The sequence below is a fragment of the Puma concolor genome, chromosome F2 (assembly GCF_028749965.1).
Source record: "Puma concolor isolate L17-30 chromosome F2, mPumCon1.1.hap2, whole genome shotgun sequence".
NCBI classification, from domain to species: Eukaryota; Metazoa; Chordata; class Mammalia; order Carnivora; family Felidae; genus Puma; species Puma concolor.
Window position 1 is genome coordinate 11,466,750 of NC_141684.1, and position 20,852 is coordinate 11,487,601.

Genomic DNA, 20,852 nt, shown 5'->3' on the forward strand with positions numbered 1-20,852 from the left:
GGAATGTTTGTTTTTGTTTTTAAATGATGGCATCTTTAATTACAGTACAAAAATTGAGAAGGAGAAGAGAGAGCACGCAAAGCAGCATGGAATGATCCGCACGGAGATCACGGGAGCCGAGATCGCAGAAGAAATGGAGAAGGAGAGACGCCTCTTCCAGCTCCAAATGTGCGAAGTAAGAACAGCTTTTGCAAGCATTTGCCTGGCGTTTGGTTAACTGTGATCTTTCCTGCTACTCAGCAGTTTTTCTGCTTAAATGCAGGCTGTTTGGTTATTAGAGGAGGGGACTGTTTCTTAAGGGTTCTCATCTCCGTTTTTCTCCAAGCCTTTTGGGATCCGCCATTTCACTGTTGGCTCATATTTTGAGCCTTGGTCCTGTGGGGCTGTTTATGCCAAAACAGGATTCTTTGGTGAGAACTTTAATGTTGCTTGTGAGTGAGTGTGGAAAAAAACATCTGGTGAGGAGTAACACTGGTGAACATGAAGTCTTACTGATCCAGGTTAAGAGCATGCGTCTTTTTTAACCACGTGTCCAGTTGGAATGAAAGCTGAAATAAAGTAGTCATGAAGAAAGTCTGAGTTCATGAAAGAAATGTAATGAAAGCATGTTCCCTTAAACTTTGAGCAGTGGTTCTCAAACTGGGTTCCCAGCGAGCGCTGGTCCAACTTGACCTGGCGTCCTGCCATTCTAACACTAACGTGTAACAGTTCCTTTATCAGTTTTCCAAAAATACTAAAACGGATAGAATTTTCTCAATTTTAAGTGTTTCTTTTTTTAAAAAAATACTTTCTTTCCTCCTCTTCAACCTTTTAGCTTCTTCTTGAACCTGTCTGCTCGTAAGCACTTCTTTATAATAAAACAAGTAAAAAAAAGCAAACAATACCAACAGAAAGTCTTGGATACTGGTAAAAATCAGAGCTAGTAGTGTTCATTAACTGCTTGATTAATAACAGGTTATTGTAACGTTAATTTTTCTTATTCTTTCATTCTTGAGTACCAGAAACTCTTCCTAAAAGTTTCAGTACCTCACCGCATATTCTGTAAAGAGAGTGCAATTTTACTGATTTTCTGCCAAGAACGACCTGTCTTTCAGGTTTTGATCATGTGAACTCTAAGTTTGAGATCTGCTGCACCAGGGGGATATAATCAAACGTTCTAGAATGTTTTGCTGTGTTTGATTTCTGCTTGTATAGTAAACTAATCTGGAGTGTTTGTAAACCATTAACACTCTAATCAGGTCGTTTGTACACTCGTGACTGTGCCTGATCATCATTCCCCAAATGAAACTCCCCCTGTCTGAAGGCAGCCAAGGTTCAGTAACTTGTGCAGATTCATGATCGGTATTCTGCTCCCCAGACCCAGGACTGGGAAACCCTGTCTGTAACAGTCAACATACAATTCTGTTTTATTTCCACAGTATCTCATTAAAGTTAATGAAATCAAGACCAAAAAGGGTGTGGACCTGCTGCAGAATCTTATAAAGTATTACCACGCTCAGTGCAAGTAAGTGCAACACGGCAGTCGTGATTGTTAGCCCCAGGAAGGACCCCCTTTACTTCTTTGCCTTTCTTATGTTCCTTTCTTTCTGCTTTTCATTTGGTCGCTGTATGTACCCATATAACCTTCCACAGCCACATGGTAGGATCTCGTATGATCTTTCCATCTTCGTTGTTTTCTGTAAATCAGTAACTCCTATCAGTGCAACTGTTTGGTTACTCAAAAATGCTGTCTTACTTACAAATCCTAACATTGGCCCTGCTCTGGCCACAGATCCATACATCCCTGTCACTGCAGAGGCCTTCTTGGTGACCCCCTCCCGCTCCTCCCGTACTTGGCGTCTTACCTATTACTGGCTCATTTGTACCACATATACCTACTTGGATTTTTTTTTCATCATCTGAATTAGAGGAAATTAAATACCTTGGACATTAAGAATACTTTGCCTCTATGGGGCACCCGGGTAGCTCGGTCAGTTAAGCATCCAACTTCGGCCCAGGTCATGATCTCATGGTCCATGAGTTCGAGCCCCGCATCAGGCTCTGTGCTGACAGCTCAGAGCCTGGAGGCTGCTTCCGATTCTGTGTCTCCCTCTCTCTCTGCCCCTCCCCCCTGATGCGTGCATGCGCGCGCTCTCTCTCGCTCTCTCTCAAATATAAATAAACATTTTTTTTAAAAAGCTTTTTTAAAAAAGAATACTTAGCCTCCTTGAATTCCTGTGTAATTAGAGGTATGCTTTGAGAACGATCCATTGTTCTACACCAGCACCATTTTTGTTTATGAACATTGCATTTGTATTCTCTTTGAGATTCTCTGGCATTTCATTTGCTTATTTACTTCTTGTTGACTTACTGGATTAGCTTTCATGGTTTTCTCATAGAGTTTTATGTGAAAACATGCCCATTTTAAAATTTTTTTTTAATATTTATTTATTCTTGCGAGAGAGGGAGACAGAGCATGAGCAGGGGAGGGGCAGAGAGAAAGGGAGACACAGAATCGGAAGCAGGCTCCAGGCTCCAAGATGTCAACACAGAGCCTGATGCAGGGCTCGAACTCACAAACTGTATGATTATGATTGGCAGCGAAGTCAGACGCTTAACCTACTGAGCCACCCAGGTGCCCCCCACTTTTTAATGTTCTAAGAACATCTTTGCATTCAACTGAGACATGTGGGGAAGTCAGCGTTAATACTGTGGGACACACACAAGGCATGAGTCAGACAGAAAGATGAGTTCAGACCCTGGCTCTGCAGCCTGGTGACCATGTGATCTTCATCGGGTGCTTCTCTACACCTCAGTATCCTCATCTGTCAGGTGGGACTGAGGTTCGTAGATGTGAGAATTAAATGAGAATAGTGCATGTGGGGTGCCTAGCCTGGTGCCGGCCACAGTGTATGTGCTGGCTGCTCTTAGGAGCCCGAGGGCTCCTGAAACCATGTCTGTGTGCACATATTGTACAGAATTGTTTCTCTTCAGGAAAAATTTTAATGATCAAATAGTTATTTACATAAATTTCCCTTGCTAACTTTTTCCTGCCCTTCAAAGCAAACTCTACCTTGTATAATGAATGGGTTTCACATATAAAAGTAATCCATCGACGTGGAAACAATTTCATGTTTATAAGATAAAGTTTGCTTGTGGAAGCCTCACACAAAAGAACTGATCTAACCTTTGGCTTTGTAGCTCAGTGGGGCACATAGGAAACTTTGAAATGCGTTGTAGTGGCCCCTTATTTGAGTCTAGGGTCGAATTTTCACCTTTCAACAACTTGTTTTCCTAGAAACATACCATTGCTTTGCAACCTTAAGAAATAAGTGAGCTTCTCAGTTACAGTACTTGGGCAGCAAATCTGGGCATCTGATTTTAGAAATCTCTCTCTCTTTCCCTTTTTTTTTTTTTTTTTAGTAAGCTCTACACCCAGCGTGGGGTTCGAACTCATGACCCTGAGATCCAGAGTCACATGCTCTACCAACTGAGCCAGCCAGGTGCCCCAGAAGTCTCTTTTGATCTCACATTCTCTTAGTCTATGCAGAAGGGTTTAACCTCCACTAACATGAGTTTTCCAAACTGTAAGATGTTTTGCAAACTACTTTTACAAGTAGTCGGTAAAGGTAGAAAGAGGAGCACTTCTGACCTATAGAGCTAACACATCCTCCCTTTATTTGGCCATTCCCGGCTGTTTCCCTTTCCAGAGGTATTTATTAATCTCCTGACAAAGGCCAGGAGCTTTGTAGGTTCTGGGGTACAAAGACGAAACAAGACTGTACCCTTAGGAGTTAATTGTCTGATACAGGAAGTAAGTTGGGACATCGTCATCACAGTGGGCCCAGGAAGGAACAGATGACATGGGCATTAGGAAAAGGGGAGACTTTCATCCAGGGGCACTGAGGAGAGCTCCTTGAAGGGGTGGTCGCGGTCGGGATTAGACTTGGGGAATGGCTAGCATCCGGCCGTTGAAATCTGGGAGAAGAGTGTCCCCCCCCCCCCCACCGGGGGCAGAGAGAGATCAGCAGGAGGAAACCCTACACAGTAAAACCTTTGTGGGGAGAGGTATCCAAAAACATCAAGGAGTAAAGTGAGTTAGAATGGGATTCAGCCCTAGCTGCCTCATGGTTGAACCTCAAGAATTCCCACACACTGAAAAGCCAGGGTAGTATTCTTTATTTAAAAAAAAAAAAAAAAGGGGGCGCCTGGGTGGCACAGTCGGTTGAGCGTCCGACTTCAGCCAGGTCACGATCTCGCGGTCCGTGAGTTCGAGCCCCGCGTCAGGCTCTGGGCTGACGGCTCAGAGCCTGGAGCCTGTTTCCGATTCTGTGTCTCCCTCTCTCTCTGTCCGAAAAATAAATAAATGTTGAAAAAAAAAAATTAATTTTTTTAATGTTTATTTTAAAGACAGACAGAGCACAAGTGGGGGAGGGACAGAGAGAAAGAGAGACACAGAATCCGAAGCAGGCTCCAGGCTCTGAGCGGTCTTCACAGAGCCCGGTGCGGGGCTTGAACCCACGGACCGGAGATCATGACCTGAGCTGAAGTCGGAATCAGTTGGAATCAACCGGCTGAGCCACCGAGGTGCCCCAAGGGTAGTGTTCTTAGAAGAGACTCTTACTCTTTCCTCCTTCGGGCAATCCCTCAAAAACCCTTAATAGACCTATAATAGACTTGTAAAGCATCTCTACTTAACTCAGAGACCATGATTTCATATTCAAAGTACCTATTCCAGTTCCCCAAATGATGTTCAGTACAAAGTCAGGTGGTGCCCCAAAGCGAATTTGCTTTTGCAGCACCTTGGATAGTTCAGCACCCCAGTGGGAATACGCAGCTGCTGTAATAGAAAAACAAAGGGAGCAGAAAAGAAGAGCTTGTGACTCTTTGCTAGGCATTTCAGCTCACCTGCACCATTCGCTCCTCACTTTCAGACATGAACATTGTGGGGAACATCCTAGTTTCGGGACAAATGCATTATCCTGCTGCTCACTCCTTTTCCCTAGCAAGGATACCTAGCAAGTATCATTATGATCTGTCTGTAGGATCACAAGCACTTACAAACATTCTTCTATTACCCTTAATTTAAAAATCATAACAGCTCACCTTCGTCGAAAGCAGTAGGGAAAGTGTCGCTCAGGAAGGATGAGTAACTTGCACAGAGGCACGTTCACTCATTCAGTAGATGCTCAGTAAACGTGTGTCAAAGTGCGCAATAGAAAAGAAACCAAAGCAAAAACATAAGTAAATTGGACTTCAAAAGTGAAAGGTTTAGTGAGGGAATGGACACTATTAAGAAAACAAAAAGACAACCCACGGAATGGGAAGAAAATAGTTGCAAGTCATTTCTCCGATAAGGGTTGAGTATCCATAATATATAAAGAACTCTTACAGCTCAACAACAAAAATATAACCCAGTTTAAAAATGGGCACAGAATTTGAATAGCCATTTCTCCAGAAAAGAGACACAGTGGCCAAAAGCACAAGAAAAAAGTCTCAACATCATCAGTCACTGGGGAAAATGCACATTAAAACCACAATGAGATACCACTTTGTACGCACTAGGGTGGCAGTATTTAAAAAACAATAGCAACAACAAAGTGGAAAATAGGTCTTGGTGAGACTGTGGAGAAGTTGGAGCCTTCAGGACACCGCGGAGAGATTTCCATCTCTCCAAACTGGTGCAGCTGCTTCAGAAGACAGCTCGACAGCACCTGAGAACAGAAAGCTGAGGATTGTTTGGTGTCGCCGTCCCACTCCTAGGCATGTACCCAGGAGAATTAAAAACAAATATTTAAGCAAAAATGGGTTCATACATGTTTATGGCATCATTATTCATAATAGCCAAAACGTGGAAACACCCAAATATCCATCAACTGATGAACCGACAAACAAAATACTGTGTAGCAGTGCAATGGAGTATTATTCGGCCATAAAAGAGAATGAAATATTCAGACCACGTAGGGGGAGACGTCACCAAAGAAACACGACTGCTGACTGACCAGCAAGATGGACCTGGGCACTCAGAGGCTCCTCACCCTCCCCAGTCCGTGGACTGTGGCCTCCCCACATGCCTTTACCACTCCCAAAGGCTGCCCCAAGGGCATAGCCTTGAGGTGGTGATGTGCTGTTGCAAATACCTGCATGGTGTATACATGACTGAGCACAGGTAGGGCCTCTTTGTAAACTTCGAGATTTGGAGGCAGGTACAGGGATCCAGGCACCTTGCTGCCTCCCAAGACAATACGCGATGATAAGCTCCCTTCACTGTCATTAAAACTGCCACCTACCAACCTGGAGTGGCCTGATGCTTTCTCGGGTCTCTCCCTGCCCTCTGATGACAGGGGCCACTTTTAGACCATACCCAGGAAGCTCCCAAGAGGGTTACAAATCCACATACATGGTACAACATGGATGAACATCTCCAGCATTATTCTAAGGGAAAGAAGCCAGGCATGGAAGGCCATACATCATATGATTCCATTTAAATGAAATGTCCCAAAAGACAAGTCCACTGAGACAGAAAGCAGGTTATTGTTTGCTGGGGAAGGGAAGAATTGAGAATCACTGCTAACAGGAGCAGGTTTCCTTTTTGGGGTGATAGACATGTTCTGGACTTGGGTAGGGTGACAGTTGCACCACATTGTGAATATGCTCAAAACTACTGAATTGTACACTTTGAAATGGTAAATTTCATGTTACATGAATTTAACTCATTTTTTTAACACAGAAAACAGCAACAAAGCAAAAACAAAGATCCATGACCTCATGGAACTTATAATCAGGTGACAGAACCAAGTCTTGAACCCAGGTCTCTGTAACTCCAGAGTGCATGCTCTCAGTTGTCAGAAATCCGAATCTGGTAAGCCTGGACTCGGGCCTAGACGTCTCTGTTCCAAAGAATCTTTTTATGAGATACCAACATATCACTCTTGGCTCACTCTTTGAACTGTCAAGATGTATTTGTAGTTAATTAGTACTTACACTAATTAAGTTTCTTCAGTACCACAGGACACACAAGGAATGTATCTAGGAGAAAATGTCACCCCGGGTAGTTGGAAATCAGTACCTAAAGCTTGGAAATGAGCTTTCAGAAGGGATTGATGGTTGATGTGTTTAAGAAGTCGCTTATTTTTGTTTTGTTCTATGATTTGATTTGTTTTAAAGAACAATACGCTTTATGATACTACAGGACATCCTGACTTCTTTTGAAAATAATATTACTGTCTCTGAGCATTTCAGCCTTTGGCCAAATGCTTTCTAAGCCGAGCAGAATGTGTGATGGGGGTAGCAGACACTCCTATCTCTATTTCTTTTAAATTAAGTTGGGGGTGCCTGGGTGGCTCAGTCGGTTAAGCGTCCGACTTCAGCTCAGGTCATGATCTCGCGGTCCGTGGGTTCGAGCCCCGCGTCAGGCTCTGTGCTGACGGCTCAGAGCCTGGAGCCTGTTTCAGATTCTGTGTCTCCCTCTTTCTCTGACCCTCCCCTGTTCATGCTCTCTTTGTGTCTCAAAAATAAATAAATGTTAAAAAAAAATTTTTTTTTTAATTAAGTTAAAAGCAGAGAGAACATAGTGTCTCCCTTTCCCATCATTGTTTGGACAGAATAAGCAGAGTAAGAAGTGAAGTTGGTAGCAACTTTCTCAGGCTAGAGAAGTCTCTGCCTCACTCAGAGGAGGGTGTGTTCTGCCCGGTGGATGGGGGACTGTGTTCAGTGTTCATGAGCTTGCACTCTGCAGCGATGGGTGTGTGACAGCCTGTCAGGATAAATGGGGGGGTCCTTCTGACTGTCCATTGGCATCTTATATTTTTCTAGCACTCTGTGTCATTAAACTGTGGTCCTGTTTCTTTCAAGCTGCTTATTTAAAAAGTGAAGCCAATGCAGCTGTGTCCCTAAGGTCAGAGAAGTGATGAGGCTCATTTTGCTGGCCTGTGGCCATCATGTATTGAACTGTTTCTCTGTGCCTGGTGTTTTAAGAACATTATTGCGGTGCTCACAAGAACTCTCCCAAGGTACATATGATTATCTCCATTTCCTGTATGAGGACACAGAGATGCAGGGATTCAGAGATTATGCTGTTATTCAGTGGATTTAGACCCAGGATTTAGACCCGGATCAGCCTGATTTGTTTAACTACCTGTGCTCCAAAGATAGGAAAATTTACACTCAAATCCCAACTCTCTGCACTTAATGACTAGATGACCCTTGTTAAGCAGCTTGACCTCTCTTGGCCTCAGTTATTTTGTCTGTTACAGGTTAATAATAATAATTATCTACTTTGTTGGCCTCTAATGAGACTTGAAAGGGGATACTTAATTGTCCTAATAGTGAGTGACTGACACAGAGTAAATACTCAATTATGTGCCAACTGCCATTATTATTATTACTGTTAATCATCGTCTGTTTTCCAGAGATCTCATTATATTTCAGTAATTTACAGAGAAAGTGGCCAAGGGACTAGTGGGATGTCAGAGAGGTAATTTCGCCTTCTACCAGGAAGGCTCACATGTTTAAGTTGAGTGACAGGTAATCAGAACTGACACTTGTGCTTCATTTTCCAATTAACAAAACACTTTTATGTGTAGTAGTTCATCCGGTACTCCTGGAAGCCAGAAAACGTCCCGCCTTTGGAGACGATCAGACTCCTTTTCAGACAGGGTCAGTAACCTGCCCAGGGTTCCACATACCGCAAGACTTAGAGCCAGAATATGATCTGCTTTTGACTCTGAAGTTCACGCATTTCCAGTGAACCAGAGCCAGCTGAAGTGGAGGAAGGAAACGGGACACAGAAGCCAGCTGCCCCCAGTGAGATGTTGTGGCAGGTGACGTGGGACTGTGACACGGAGCCCACCCAGCTCACAGCTGAGACACAGAGGGGAGGGGTCACCAGAGAGGGGACAGTTGACAGCACGTTGGCCATTGCTTACTCATGACTGTGTTACTAACATCAGGACCGTTTTGTCCTCCCTGCCACCTGTCCCCTGCATCCTGCTCCGGTTTCTCACCAAAAACCAGAAGTCAGCGCTAAAATAACTTTCTGCGAGGGGCTCAGCTCAACCTTCCAGACTAAATGTCGGCGGTTTTTTCTATAATTTTTTTTTTTTTTTTTTGCCTAAGATCTCATCTTTTTTAGAAAATAATTAGCAGATGAAGTAAACAAAAAAGAAAACCTAAAATCTCAGATTACTGGATTTATGTATATGACTTACTTACAAAAATTGGATCCTATTATAGATTAAAATGATTTCTCATTATATTGACTTTTCTGAGTCTTTGTTCATAATGTTCTGAAGAATCCAAGTGCAAAAAGCAGACTTTTTGGCGTGTTCCTTCAGCCTTAGAAGTAGTAGGGATTTGTCCCCCTTCCAGCTTGCTTTCACTGCTGATAAATAACTCTATCATTTCATTTTTATCAGTGCCATCTCAAACTAAAACGGTGTTCTCCCTCTTCTTAAAATGTGTGTGTTTTATAATATTCCCATGTGCTGTTCAAATCTGAGTTTGTTTTTTCAGTTTGTCCAGAAGAACTTTCTGCCATGATGGAAATGGTGATACTCTCTACTGTCTAACATGGTACCCACTGGCCACGTGTGGCTGCTGCACACTTGAAGTGTGGCTACTGAGACTTCAGGAACTGAATTTTGAATTTATTGAACTTTCATTAAATTAGCTGCTAGTGACTATCCCATTGCAAAACTCACTCTACAGCATTGTCATTTAAACTCGCCTTTAAAAAAAGATGGTAATTAAATTCCTTTCACGTTGAGTGAAAATGAGACACTTTTACAAACATATCTGTGACCAGTCTGTATCCTTCTGGGAAGGACATGACTCATGATAAACCCACGCAGCTCCAGGAAAGAAAGCTAACGTGCTGAGCACGTCCTAACTTTGCAGCGCTTTGTGGAAGGATTTCATATGTGTTATCTACCCACTGAATACAGGTAACACGAGCAGAAGTTAAGTGACTCACCAGGGTCCCACCCCAAGTAAATCCTCGAGCCGATTTTGGGCGCTAATCCTCTGACCCTAAGGCTCTTGCTTTTTCTGTTGTAGGGAGTTCTGACAGCATCCACCTTACACTGTGTTCTGCCTTCACACCCTTTCTCCAGAAATTATCTAAGTATCAGAGGTCAGAACTGGTTTTGCTGTGATTAACTTTGTAGCCGTACGAAGTTAATGCCTCCTTCACACACACTTTTTCCCGAATGTAGATGATGCTGGTTCAGGTTGATGTTCATGAATAGCCTTCTCTGGACAGAACATGGCCGGCTCCTCTAAAGCTAGCATTCGGCCTGGGCATAGCCAGTGCTGGAAATGCCATCCCCTGGACAGGCAAGACAAGGGAGGCAGCAGCTGAGCTGAGCCACAGTAGAAGTGGAGTGGGGAAGGGCATTTCAGCAGGGAAACAGCATATGCAAAGGCCGGGGGAGTTGCGGGAAAAAAAATGTAACATGGCTAGAGTTCATATTTTTTAAAGGAAAGTGGTAGGAGATAAAACCGACAAGGTGTTCAGGAGCCAGTATATAAATGTTATTCAGTTCTCTACCAAGAAGTTTAACTTTCATCCCGACAAGCAGTGGTGAACAGTCAAATGGCAGAAGAGGAGAATTTACATGTAGGTCTCCAGTTGCATGGTTAACCAGAACGCTCTCCTTTCTCCCATCCCTGTTGCCAAAGGCTTTCTGAAGATCGTATTTCCCTTCCTTATCTTAGTAAGGGTTCTCAGCTGAATATGTCAACCTTAAAATTTTTTGGAACATGTAGGATTTCGGTAATCGCTGTTGGAGGGCCAGTTCTGGTACCGATATATATACATCCCAAGATGTGCCCTAAAACTTCTTGGTTGTGCTTATTCTTAGTCACTCACTGAGCATCTGCTTGGTGTTGGGCCCACTGCGTTCCAGAGATGAGACAGTCCTCGTCCTCAAGGACCTCATTCTTTGGTGGGGAGACAGCAACAGATGAAGCGTAGGGAGAAATAACCTGCTGTGGGGCAGGGTTAGAGAAGCCTCCAAGAAGGGAAAGAAAATTCTAAACACTGAAACAAGTGGGGCTCCTCAGTGGAGGCGTCAGACAAGAAATCTCTTCACTTGGTAGTCATGAGCAAGGGTGTCAGAATCAGAACCTGGCCCCGAATCCCCGTTTGGCCACTTAACTAGTTGTGTGAGCAAGTCAGGGACTCAGCCTGTGCCTCCATTTGTCCTCTGAAATGGAGATGAGATTGAAGTGCTTGTGAACTCCTTGGGGTTGTTGTAGGGAGTTGTCGAAATAACACCCGAAATGCACGGCATGCTGAGCTCGTGAATGCGCGTAACATGTCAATGCTGATTATTATTCAGGGTGTGGTGGTGCCAGTCTGGTTGTGCCCAGGGCAGGATGCCATCAATCCAACTTCCTGGATTTCAAGCATGCACCCAGGGGTCTTTGGGGGAACTGAAAGATGTCCAGCTTTCCTGACATTTCCAAACATTTCCTTTGTTTCTAGAAAAGTCCCTCTTCTCCTTACAACATCTAATTCATCCTCATGATATTCCACTGGTTAATGTGTGTGTCTCTTTCGAATTCAAATCTGGCACAACCAGGAAGAATGGTTCTATGAATAGATGGGAATGCACACGAAATCACTGTGTTGGGACCACAGCTATAATTCACAAGGTCTATGTGATAGCTGCGAGCACATGTCAGATGGTGGCCATGACCTGTTTGTCGGTGCATCTTTGTAAAATACTGAAATTCATTTATAAGTGTTTTCTGTAGGGGCGCCTGGATGGCTCAGTTGGCTAAGCATCTGACTCTTGATTTTGGCTCAGGTCATGATCTCACGGTTCATGAGATCGAGCCCCACATCAGACTCTGCACGGACAGTACAAGCCTGCTTGGGAATCTGTCTCTCCCTCTCTCTCTGCCCCTCCCCAGCTTGTGCGCACGTGCTCTCTCTTTCTCCTTCTCTCTCTCAAAGAATAAATAAACTTTAAAAACAGTGTTTTGTGTAACTTATGTGGGCAGAGAGTAAACATATTTAGGTTTTTCAGGTGACCAGGGTTTATTTCTTTTTTCTACTTCTGGTAAATTTGTGGTGTTCTCCATCATAGTTTCTTTCAAGATGGCTTGAAAACGGCTGATAAATTGAAACAGTACATTGAAAAACTGGCTGCTGATTTATATAATGTAAGTATTTTATAAAATACATGCATTTTAAGTTGCTTTTGTAGCTAAACATCAGGAAATTTGAAATCTGTAGTAGAAGAACTTTAAAGAAGCAAGAGTAACTGATGTGTCTGTATAAGCCTAACAGTTTAACCACAAAGTTGTTAGTGGGCAGATATCCTAGAGTATGTTTTTAAGGCATAGGAAAAGCAGGGATATGTAACCAGTGGTTCTAGAAGGCTCTCCCTTTGGGGGCCTGTAGCATCATCCCATGTGAGTGCCCTGCAGTCAGTGTTGCAGATGTTTTGCCTCTAGAAGGACAGAACTTAAGACTGTCTCACAGTAGGCACATTTATGATTTTTTTTTATTTGCTTGTTCTGTGTTTTCTCTCTTTTGTCTGATACCTAGGTTTCACTTTTATAATAAAATCACAAAAACCTCTTTGAGAAAAAACTAAGTGCAGGAGTAGAAATGGCCAGTGTGTTCCCCATAAACCACTTGGCACTAAATAATATGAAAAGCGTATTTTTTTATGAGTACAACCCACGTCTGTTGAAGTAAGGTTTCAGAGTTACAAATAATACCTTAGATTTTTATGTAACTTTACACAAAGCTGTGTATTTTTTCCAATTGTCTTTTTTTTTTTTTTTTTAATGTTTACTTATTTTTGAGAGAGAGGGAGACAGCACGAGCTGGGAAGGGGTAGAGAGAGAGGGAGACACACAATGCAAAAAGCAGGGTCCGGGCTCTGAGCTGTCAGCACATAGCCCGATGCAGGGCTCGAATCCACGAGCCATGACATGACTTGAGCCGAAGTGAGACGCGTAACTGGCTGAGCCACCCAGGCACCCCTCCGATTGTCTTTTAATAGTTAACATGGTTCAGGTTGCAGTAAGTTCCAGCTGATTAAAAAAAGTGCCACCAGTTCCTTACCCGAGGGCAAAGGGTAAACTTTCATATATACGTTAGCCCATTAGGTTCTGGTCCTTTTTAACATGTTCTTCTGACCCATTTAATCACGTCCTGGTATTCCTGCTACCACCCTTTGAAAAACCAGAAGCAAGTGACTCAATGTTATTTCTTAACTTTGTTTGAAATGGTACTTCAGATTTAATTGTCTTGCCTAGATGTATTATTTAATGAGAAAGCATGGTGCATATTCACTAATTTTAAAACTCACTGATACTTTCATAAGATGAGAAGATTCTGCCTTTCATATAAAAAATGAGTTCGTAAAAAAAAAAAAAAAATGAGTTTGTGTCAAAAAGTTTAATGAGGAAATCAACTCCGTAATTGAACTGTTTAATGACTGGTGCATATTTGGATGAATTAAACCCTGCTCATAAATGTATAAAGATACGTGATAAAAGTCATGTTTTTCTGTCACAGATAAAACAGACCCAGGATGAAGAAAAGAAACAGCTAACTGCACTCCGAGACTTAATAAAATCCTCTCTTCAACTTGATCAGAAAGAAGTAGGTGGTCTAGATGTTTCCAGCAGGGTTTCCAGTGTAAGTGAGGTAGCCCGGGATGGCCTTTTCGTGTTTCCTGACCTGCAAAACAGGCATGTCGGCAGCCTCCTGCCACCGTGGTTGTGGGGACACATGAGATAGAAGATGCAAGTGTAGCCCTACCGCATCGCCCATGTAACAGCTGTGCTTTATCTCCTTGCCCTCCTCAGACAAAAGATGTTCTTAACGCCCAGGCTGCAGTTCCGTGGCCCCTGGGTTTGCCATTCTGGCTTTGCAGACGTGTAATTCAGAAGTGGTGCATCGTCTCCGGGTGAAGTGCACACCCACATCCTCTGTAGATCGCCTCTGTCTTTCCTGGGCAGCCAGAGGGAGGCGGACGCAGAATCCCGTAGTAGAGAGCAAGCAGTGTTAATGCCACAAGAGACCTTCCAGGGAGTGGCTGTCAGCAGAGAGGGGACTCCGAGTTGAAAACTGCCTGGCGTAGTCAGCAGGCTACAGACAGTTTGGGGCAAGGAGGGTGGAAAATTGAGAGAGGGGGTTTCCGAGGTGGAAACTCAGGCCTAATTATGGACGACCTTGGACGCACGCAACAGGGTGTGGACTTCATGCTAAGGGTAAGCTAAATAGTGAGCACCATTTGTTACCTAGGGGAGGGTTAAAATATGCCTGTTTATGTTATGAAATTACCATGCATTGAATTTAAGTGCAGTTTCTCAATGCAATATTTAATAATAATCATGTAATATATAGCATTTTTTATATTGTCATTTCCTCGTGATATCACCTCACAACAGCAAACTGTACATTCCTAAAATTTCTGAAGGGGTTCATGAGTCCAAAACAAAAGCAAGGCAGCCCCCCCTCAAACGTGAAAGCAACACTAACCCGTGAAAGCAACCCCAAAGGAAGATTCTCTTTACTGAGGGAATGTAGTCCTCTGGGGTTTCATCAGGTGAGAGAAGTCCACAGCCCGTGACCCTGGGCACCTGCCACCCTGTGGAAATGGGCATCAGTGGCCAGAAAGGCGTGTGTGTGTTCCATGTACCTGTGTTGTCCTCAGCTAGCACCTGTACCTGTGTTTCCTGGCCTCTTTTGAAGGTGCTCATTACTGGCATACAAATCCTAGGAGACATGTCTCCTTGAATGATTTCTCCATGTTAAAGCAATAGAAAGACGTAAATGGAGGAGGGATAGGAGGTAGATTGCTATTTAGGGAGAAAACTGCAAGTTTTTGTACTTTCCGAAATGCACTTAACCTCTTCCTAACTTTGCTTTGTTGTATAGGATTACTTCCTTCCTGTATGTGGGAGCTTTCGGGGGTGGGAGACAAAGAACTATCTCAGTCCCTTTTTGTCTCGCATAGAGATTGATGTATTCTGCTCACGGCAGCTAAAGAACAAAGTTCATATAAGCCAAAGGAGTGTGTACGTGACGAAATGCACGTGACTTGATTTAACGCCACTCCAAATGAATAAATGATGAGTGTTCATTAGCCCCATATCCAGAGTATTTTACAAGTCAGATTGATCTTTCACAGCATGCCTATCCTATTCTCGTGCTGTTATTGTCTCTCATTGCAAAAATAACTTTAGAAGGTAATGATTTTTAATGACTCAAATAAGAAAGGAGGACCATCTACCATTGAGTTCTTTCCATAGCACTACTATTTGAGAAGAGTGTAAACTGATCTGATAAAGGATCTGAGAAATTAAAAGCACCCAGCAAATTATTTAACCTCTTTGCCCCCACCAGGTTCTAACTTGACTCTTTTAAAGGAAGCTCCAAGAATCTGAGCTGTAAATAGGATCCCCAGATTTTTGGTGGACTTGTTTTTTCTTGTCAAAAGGGAAATTCTTCATTGACTTCTGGCAGATGTTCTATGAAATTAGTTATCTTAAGTTTTGATAGTAGCCTAACTTCCCAAGAGAACTGCTTGCTCCACAACTATCTTTAGGGTTGAAAATATCTTATTTTTAATAATGATACCCATAAATCTTTCTCCAAATTCCAGCGTTTTGAGTCTCTCTCGCTAGCCCATGATAGTGTGGTTTGCAAGGTGTTTGACAGATTCTGTGTTTGGCTCATCTCTCCCTCCACACTGTCTGGCACCCAAAAGCTACTCAGTAAGTATTTACTAAGGTGAAACAGAAGGGAACCTTGGCCCACTCCATGTATCCCTTCCATGAGAGATATGAAGCCTCGTAGTAGAGGTTAGTTTTACGTCGGATACCACAAACATCTATAACCCCATGAAATCAATGAGTAACTGCTTCCAGTTTTAAAAGATTAGAGATTTTACTCCTCAGTAATGCATTTTATATGCTAATACAGTTTTCTAATAAGAAAGTAAGGTGATTTGTCTGTACTGCTAATAGAGAGTAGGTAATTGAACTAAAAAAAAAAAAAAAAATCACCATAGTTTCCATTTCTTGGCTCCCATTGTGGAATTTCCCCAAGGTTTTAAGTTCATCGTGTAAAGTTTAGTTTTGTATTTTTTGTCCGAATGGTTTTCTCACTCGTATTTCTCTTTCCTGAATACACGTTGATTTTTATTATGCTGTCAAAGGATTCAGGACCTGATTCATTCCTTCCGTCGCGTCTTGCTTCGTTAATTATTATGGGTGTTAATGCTCCACGATTTATTTTCGTAAAAGAGAAAAACCTCTTTTAATTTATCTAGACACCCTGCAAAAGCAAGCTAAATGGCCATCATTTGTCAGAGTGCAGAAATAATCATTTGTGGAACTACCTTAAGCCTTAGAACTCATTAGTAGTTAATGTAGGGTTGTCCATGCTAGACTTCTGAAATGAATGGCTTCCTTCCTGCTCAGCTTAATGGAATAGGCTTCCGAGGTCAGAGCCTGGAGATCAGCCACTTTATTCACCTATAAAAGCATATTTGCCCGATGTAGAGCAAAGCCCATTCAGCTCATTATTCAGACTGTAAAGTTTATTTAGGCTAGTCATAAATGTATGTAAGGAATGTCTTAGAGGCAAATTTAGAATGTAATAATTTTCATAAGTTATTAGCATACAGATCCTTGCTTAAAAAAAGAGAAGTACTCTTATTTTTAAAGCTTGTTTTATTTTAAGGATTAGCAAACTGGCTGTCAGAGATGCATAGTTTTAAAGCGTTCGGACAGACCTAGGAATTCCATGGGCAGACGCAGAGCAGTTTAGTTCAGTGGAAAGCGTTCTGAGGAAGAGAGTTATTCTTTTAATAAGAATTTTTATCCAGGGAGATTTCATGTTTTGTTTTAAATGTTCTAGGGAGGTATAGATGTGACAAAGATCCCTGACTCCAGATCCACAGTTAAGTGGTTTTCACATGATGTCATTGGGTAGAAGCAGAAAGATCCTAGGATTTCATTTATCAGCCTGCTCTTGTTTTCACCCATGCCTCCATTCTCCACCACCCCATCTAATTTCCCATCCTGATTGTTCTTTTTATTATGGACACATTGCAGCCTCCTTCAAGAAACCGTGTCACTGCTGTTGGAGGCCGTTGTGGAGGTGCTGGTGGAGGAAGGCCGCACTCGTGGCCCGTCTGATCTGTAGTACAGTCCCGTAGTCACATCATCCGTCCAGAAAGCCTGAAAGCACCTGTCAGAGAGGACCCGGGAGCCAAGTTACTATGAGTGCAAGGCTGTGGGCCCTGATTAAAAGTAAACATATAGAAGGATTTCAGAAGAGGGTCCTAGACCCCGGTCCACTCTCCACCCCTCCTGTAGGTGATTGAAATTGTCCCATTAAGATCTTTCAGCCAGAGGGAGTCTGGCCCCGGAAAGACCAAGCAATGACTCACATTAAGAAAATGACTCGAGTTTGTAACCTCTTCAGGGTGAGTCTGTTCGCCCAGTAAAGCATGCATTCAGCACCCAGTTACCTTCAGGAGGGAGCGGCACAGCATGTGGGTAGTGTATAAACACCCACCTCAGGGACAGGGGTCGTGCCCCACTCCCTGTCCTCAGTGCCTTCCTGTTTAGGTATTCAGGACATGCTTTTGAACACGGAGCTCATCCCGTGAGGAGTAGCCTCACAGAGGTGCGCCGCCCTAGAGATGTTCCTCAACTGTTACTGATTTGCATCCACAGAGCATGTACTGTTTGGTCCAAAGGATCCCAAATGCCAGAGAGAGGCCATCCTGATCCTCATGGTACCTTGTACACAGATAGTTCTTCAAGCGTTACTTCTGAACTGGGGATTTTTATTATGTTCTCTTTGCTTGGAAAACTAAAAGAGAATCCTCCTACAATTTTTGGTTCTTTTTAGGTTTTCTAAAGTAATTTGGGATTCACTGAGGTGTTGGTTCCCCATATGCACACTTTGAAGTTTGTCGGCCATTTTATCTTGGTGAGATGTGTGCCTCGTGTTCTTTCATGCAGGTTTTTTCTGACTCAAATAACCTGAAGTAAAACAAATATAGGGCGTTTTATTGTCCCACCACCTGAAGTTTATCATGATTTTGAAGGTGGTATGTGTTCTGGTGTTAATTGTCTTTACGATGGTGTTATCTCTACATGTGATGAAAAGTGCTTAAATCATGAGCGATGACTATCAATGAAATTAACTATGTTTTCAACTGTTCTGCCTTTTTTCTCTGTTGCCTTTGCCCTTCCTGATCGAAGTCTAGGAGAGTAAGTCAACACTTTCTGTGAGAATGTATTGTCCTACTTCTGTGTCCAAACCCCATGTGCTCATTCTGCAGCTCAAGGTTGTTGGTTTATTTCTTCCATTTTCAGAGTGGAATGGCTGTGTCTGGTCATGCAGTCTTTAGAAACGAGGGGGAAGTAACAGCAGGGTCCTGATACTAGATCAAGCTGCTTTGCCTCTGTCTTGTTCTGCTGGTCCTGGTCCCCCTCTTTCCACATCATCCACTTTCCATGGCCAGAGAATGCTCTTTTTTAGTTGAAAGCATGCTTGACAGCTTATTTTACAGAACCTTGTTAGTTACAAAACCAGAATTTATAACAGTTCCCGATACCCGGCTGAGAAGGTCCTTTTTATGGTGGGCGTTTCAGCAGAATACGTGAAAGAGGAAAGGTGTACACGAGGGAAGAACTCATTCAGGTTGCATGCACTGTGTGAGCCACCTCAGTTTTCCCTGCCTTCCTGTGCTGGCCTTTGCTGCCCTGCCCGTGTAAACTAGTCTAGTCACAGGACGGTCTGCCCCTCAGTGTGTTGGAAACGGAGCAGGGTCCTGAACTAGAAATAGGAGTCCTGGACCCAGCCTCCGGCTCTGCCTTAGACTTGCCTGTGACTCTGCTGACTGTTTCCCTGCCCGGTTTCCTCTGAAATAAAGGCAAGGACCTGACAGCTCTTAAAGTTCTGGAATTCTGGAATTCTCTTCGCCCCTGACCAGGGCACAGAGGCCCCGTGGCAGAATAGAGTCAAGGATCTGAGAAGTGTGCCCGGCACTGGTCTGATCTGTGGCTTCTCCTTTCTAGGATTCCCAGAGCCGGCAAGGAGGGTACAGCATGCATCAGCTCCAGGGCAACAAGGAATATGGCAGCGAGAAGAAGGGCTACCTGCTGAAGAAAAGCGACGGGTATGTGGAAGCCCTCCTAGAGGCCCAAGCACCCTTCCTGGGTGCTAGTAACCCAGGAACTCTTTCCCACCCCCCAACTGGGAAAGCACACTTCAGACTCTCCTAATGCACTCGCTCTAGACCTTTAGCCCACCCATCTTCCTCAGGTGATAGAGCCTACTGTCTTTAGAAGAAGCATTCATTGTCCCGTGGTCCCTAAATGTCACCTGTGACTCGTGACATTGCCATTTTAGGAAGGCAGGTACCGAGTGGCTTGCGGACTTCATGCTCGCCCACCTCTCTGCTTTTATCCATCGCCCTTTTCTCTCCTGGAGTGCCCACCTGGCCGCCCAAACCCCAACCCTGAGAGTCACCCCTGACCCCTCTCCTTCTCTTACAGCCAGTATAACTATAACTACGAGCTCTTCTGTTCGTATCAAGACCTCATGCGTTTTTTGCCATCTCTGCTGCCCTGCCCTTGGAGGAGCCACTGCTGTCTCCTGAGCTATTTTAGTCCCTGGCTAACCGGCCTGTGGCCCCTCCCTCTTCTCCACTGCGTCTCTGCACAGCACTTAGCGTAGCCTTTAAAAAACAAAGCACATCAAGTCACTTCCATGCTTGAAATGAATGGAGGGTCTCACCTCTGCCTTTGTCTCCAGCCCAGTCTGGTGCCATTCTCTCCCCACGCCCGGCCACGCTGGCCTCCTTTCCATCGCTTGAGTGGCGATTCTTCTTCACTATAAGTACATAAGTAGAACCGTAATTATTCACTTATACTAACTGCTTTTCTTTTTGAAAGAAAGGTTCTTCTTTTCTGATTGCTTGTGGATATGCACTCCTTGATTTTTATCTAAGACAATCACATTTTTTTATTTGTTTGTTGAAATTTCAACCATTCCTTCTGTAAATTATAATCCTAAGTTTCTGATCACTGTCACTTTTGCTTATTGTTCTACTCAGGCATCCAACGAATGTCTTTTGGGAGTTCTAGTATATATATGTCAAGCACTGTTAGAGACGTTTGGGAATATAACATTGAACAAGAAAAGTAAGAAAGGGGGCACCTGGGCGGTAAGGCATCTGACTTTGGCTCAGGTCATGATCTCACAGTTCGAGTTTGAGCCCCGCATTGGGCTCTCTGCTGTCAACACAGAGCCCATTTCTCTCTCTGCCCCTACCCTGCTCACACACACACACACACACACACACACACACACACACACACACACTCTCTCTCTCTCTCTCTCTCTCTCTCTCTCTCTCTTTCTCTTTCTCTTTCAAAAATAGACATTAAAAAAGGTAACAAAGTCTTTAGCCTCCTAGAGCTTACATTCTAAGTTGGGAGACAGAAGATAAAGAAGGAAGCATATGGAAGGTCAGATGGTAACAAGTGCTATGGAGAAAGATAAAGCAAGGCAGGGCCTGGACGTGTGTAGGGGTGGCCTTGCAGTCATACAGGGTGGTCAGGGAAGACTTCGTGAAGAGATATTTGAGCAAAGACTTGAAGGAAGTGAGGGGATCATCTCTGCAGAGATCTGGGGGAAGGAAACATGCTTCCTATTGTGATACACACAGGAGTTTGGCATAGCAAGGACAGAGGAGCTGGGGGTCACAGCAGACAAGGTTAGAGGGGGCAGGACACCAAGCCAGGAGAGCTGTGGAAGCCACTGAGTGAAAATGGGAGTCATTTGGAGGGTTTTAAGCAGAGGAATGCCAAACTCT

At 43.6% G+C, this 20,852-nt stretch overlaps 1 protein-coding gene and 1 non-coding gene across 5 annotated transcripts in view; one reads left to right on the top strand and one right to left on the bottom strand.

Annotated features, from left to right (window-relative positions):
- The window catches only part of ASAP1 (ArfGAP with SH3 domain, ankyrin repeat and PH domain 1), a 348,090-nt gene that overhangs the window by 253,760 nt on the left and 73,478 nt on the right, over nt 1-20,852 (top strand). For 2 of the 4 annotated variants that reach the window (XM_086695637.1, XM_086695635.1), the window contains exons 8-12: nt 46-175; nt 1,419-1,504; nt 12,075-12,150; nt 13,520-13,651; nt 19,051-19,151. In XM_086695637.1, the coding sequence (XP_086551763.1) occupies nt 46-175; nt 1,419-1,504; nt 12,075-12,150; nt 13,520-13,651; nt 19,051-19,151 (525 nt within the window). The remainder of the gene's footprint in view (nt 1-45; nt 176-1,418; nt 1,505-12,074; nt 12,151-13,519; nt 13,652-19,050; nt 19,152-20,852) is intronic. The other 2 variants (XM_086695638.1, XM_086695636.1) reach the window with 1 other exon arrangement.
- TRNAQ-CUG (transfer RNA glutamine (anticodon CUG)) lies at nt 3,412-3,484 on the bottom strand. The gene has a single exon. It is a non-coding gene; the product is annotated as a tRNA-Gln (tRNA).